The 2,662-nt window shown below is 34.6% G+C and overlaps 2 protein-coding genes across 2 annotated transcripts; both read right to left on the bottom strand.

Moving 5' to 3' along the window:
* Positions 82-1,181, bottom strand: LOC109125209. Its single transcript, XM_019241944.1, has 2 exons — positions 940-1,181; positions 82-883 (listed from the first exon to the last, which is right to left on the bottom strand). Exons 1-2 carry the CDS (start codon positions 1,179-1,181, stop codon positions 82-84), a joined length of 1,044 nt encoding a protein of 347 aa, XP_019097489.1.
* Positions 990-1,691, bottom strand: LOC104772796 (zinc finger MYM-type protein 1-like). The gene has a single exon (XM_019242161.1). The coding sequence runs from the start codon at positions 1,689-1,691 to the stop codon at positions 1,203-1,205; it is 489 nt and encodes a 162-aa protein (XP_019097706.1). The 3' UTR covers positions 990-1,202.

Genomic DNA, 2,662 nt, shown 5'->3' with positions numbered 1-2,662 from the left:
GCAGTGGCGGATCTAGGAATTATTTTTACTGGGGTCAAAACATAACTAAATTTTTTTTTATAACATAAATAAAAAAACATCTTACAAAACCACTCTACGAGTTTTCATATCCTGAAATCTCTTCATCACAGTTTCATTTGTAATAGATAAAAATACAACTTTTTCGATGAAACAAACTAAACAATCATTCAAAAATTGATCTCCAATCCGATTGCGTCGATGACTCTTCACAATCTTCATCGCTGAAAAACATCTCTCAACAGTTGCAGTAGCAACATGCAAAATCAAAACCAACTTCAACAGCCTATACACCAAAGGATGTGACATGTTTTTTCGAGTTTCCACCAACATACGAGCAAGTTCTCCAAGACACTTCAAATGAGTAAATCTTTCATCATTTCGAACATTATCAATGTAGATATCTAATTCTTGTTCAAGAGATATGTACTCCCCATGAGTAAAATCGTCTGGATAGAACTTAGATAACCTCATAAACTTTGAGTGGTCAAACTCAGTGAACGAATCAATGGGAGATAAAGAAGAAGCACAAATAAGCAATTCAGTGTTCACCTCATTAAAACGATCGTTGAACTCCTGGAGCTGCAAATCCAAAACAGCAAATAGGCAATTGACCTTGTAGTGATGCATATTTGAAACTCCTGTTTTTTTATTTCTTGGTCTTCTTGAGTCAACAAAATCTTTCTCCATGTCAACCTTTTCAATATCATGTTCCTCACAAAAAGAAGAAACTCTATTCATGAGAGAATTCCAACCATCATCTCTAAACTTTTGAAGCTGTCTTTTAGTTGAGTTTACCAAATCCATAGCATTTAAAATATCTTGATCTCTTCTTTGTAGCACCATGGACAAGTTTCCGTTAGTCCTAAAAGATATATCATCATTTGCAAATAAAATACAAAATCAAAGCTATGAAAGTACTTGAGGAGACCACATGCTTGACTTCTTTTCAAGTCTTCTGCACCTTCAATCTCAATGTATTCAAGCACTTCGGCAATACATGAGAATAGCTCAATCAAACGCAATAGAGTATTATAATGCAAATTCCAGCGGGTATTCCCTGGTCTATTAAGAGACACCTCTTGATTCAACCCTGTTCCAGTACTAATTTCACCATTATTGATTCCTTCTTCAATCTTTTTCCTATAACTCTCTCTTGTCATATCTTTTCTTTGGCATGAAGCTCACACCACATTTACCAACAAAGAAATCATATCAAAAAAATCTCCGACATCAAAATGTTTCTTTGCTACTCCCACAACAACTAACTGGAGTTGGTGAGCAAAACAATGAACATAGTAAGCTGATGGGGTTTCCTTAGAAATTAATGCCCTTAGCCCGTTAAACTCACCTCTCATATTGCTAGCCCCATCATAACCTTGTCCTCTCACCTTTTTTATGCTCAATCCATATTTTGCAAACAAAGAATCAATCGCAGCTTTCAAAGATGATGAAGCTGTATCACTCACATGCGTAATACTCATGAATCTTTCTTTGACCATCCCTCTTTTATCAACAAAACGAAACACCACTGCCATTTGTTCTTTATCTGAAACATCCGCTGATTCATCCACCAATAAGCCAAAAACATCATGACCCATTTCTTCAATAACAGATTTAACTAGCTCTTCTACAAAACAGTTCACTATATCTTTCTGAATCGTTGGACACATCATTTGATTATTCCAGGAGCATTTTCTAAAACAACCTTACTCACATCTTCCAGGAGCAGTGAATTTCAAGAGCTCCACAAAATTCCCTGTATTAACAGACTTTTCTGACTCATCATGACCACGAAAAGGTAGCCCTTGTCGCAACAAATATCTAGAAACATCAATTGAAGCATTCAACCGAACTCGATACTCATTCTTCGTAATATCAGCTTGCTTTTGAAAAGCATGTTTGATAGATTGACCTTGGTTCATCAAGTTTTCACACTTCATTACTGCTTTTTTATGAAAACCACATACATCATGCTCTGAAACTCTATAAAACTTATTCCAGTAAGTAAAACCAACAGTGATCCATGCTTCATTTTTTCCACCTTTACCAGCATTATCTCTAAACAAATAACAACATAGACAAAAAGCTGCTTCTTTCTTCACACTATACTCTAACCAGTTTTGAAACATATCAAACCAAGCAACGTTAAAACGCCTCATTACACCTCCTATGTCTTTTTGTCCAAAATTATGACCTCGAGATTGGCAAGCACCTCTAACCAAATATTTTCGAATTACCTCATCTCTTTGATTTGGATGATAATCTTCTATTCTTTTTTGGTCAGCAGGATCCCATGGCAGATCATTTAAATTACTGCCAGATGGAGATGGATCTTTCCTTTTCAAAAACTTTCTCATTGTTTCCTGCATTTTCCTGAATCAAAACAATTGTGCAAAGAATAAATTTCTAATAATTTAAAACTTTAAATCAAAACTAGTTAAGCTAATAAGGTATCAAACGCAATGGCTTTTGTAGAAGTACTAGAATCTACGTTTGCTTACTTGTCTTAGAACCAAAACAAAGAAAAGACATAAACAATAATTAACAGTTCATGTTCTTTGTAAAAACCACATATTTCATAGCAATGGCAAATATTAGATACTAATTCAGTAATTCTGATTGGGAAAATTAGTATGTTTTA

This window comes from Camelina sativa, chromosome 20 (genome assembly GCF_000633955.1).
Source record: "Camelina sativa cultivar DH55 chromosome 20, Cs, whole genome shotgun sequence".
Lineage (NCBI taxonomy): Eukaryota > Viridiplantae > Streptophyta > Magnoliopsida > Brassicales > Brassicaceae > Camelina > Camelina sativa.
This window is presented reverse-complemented; position numbering and strand designations above follow the sequence as displayed.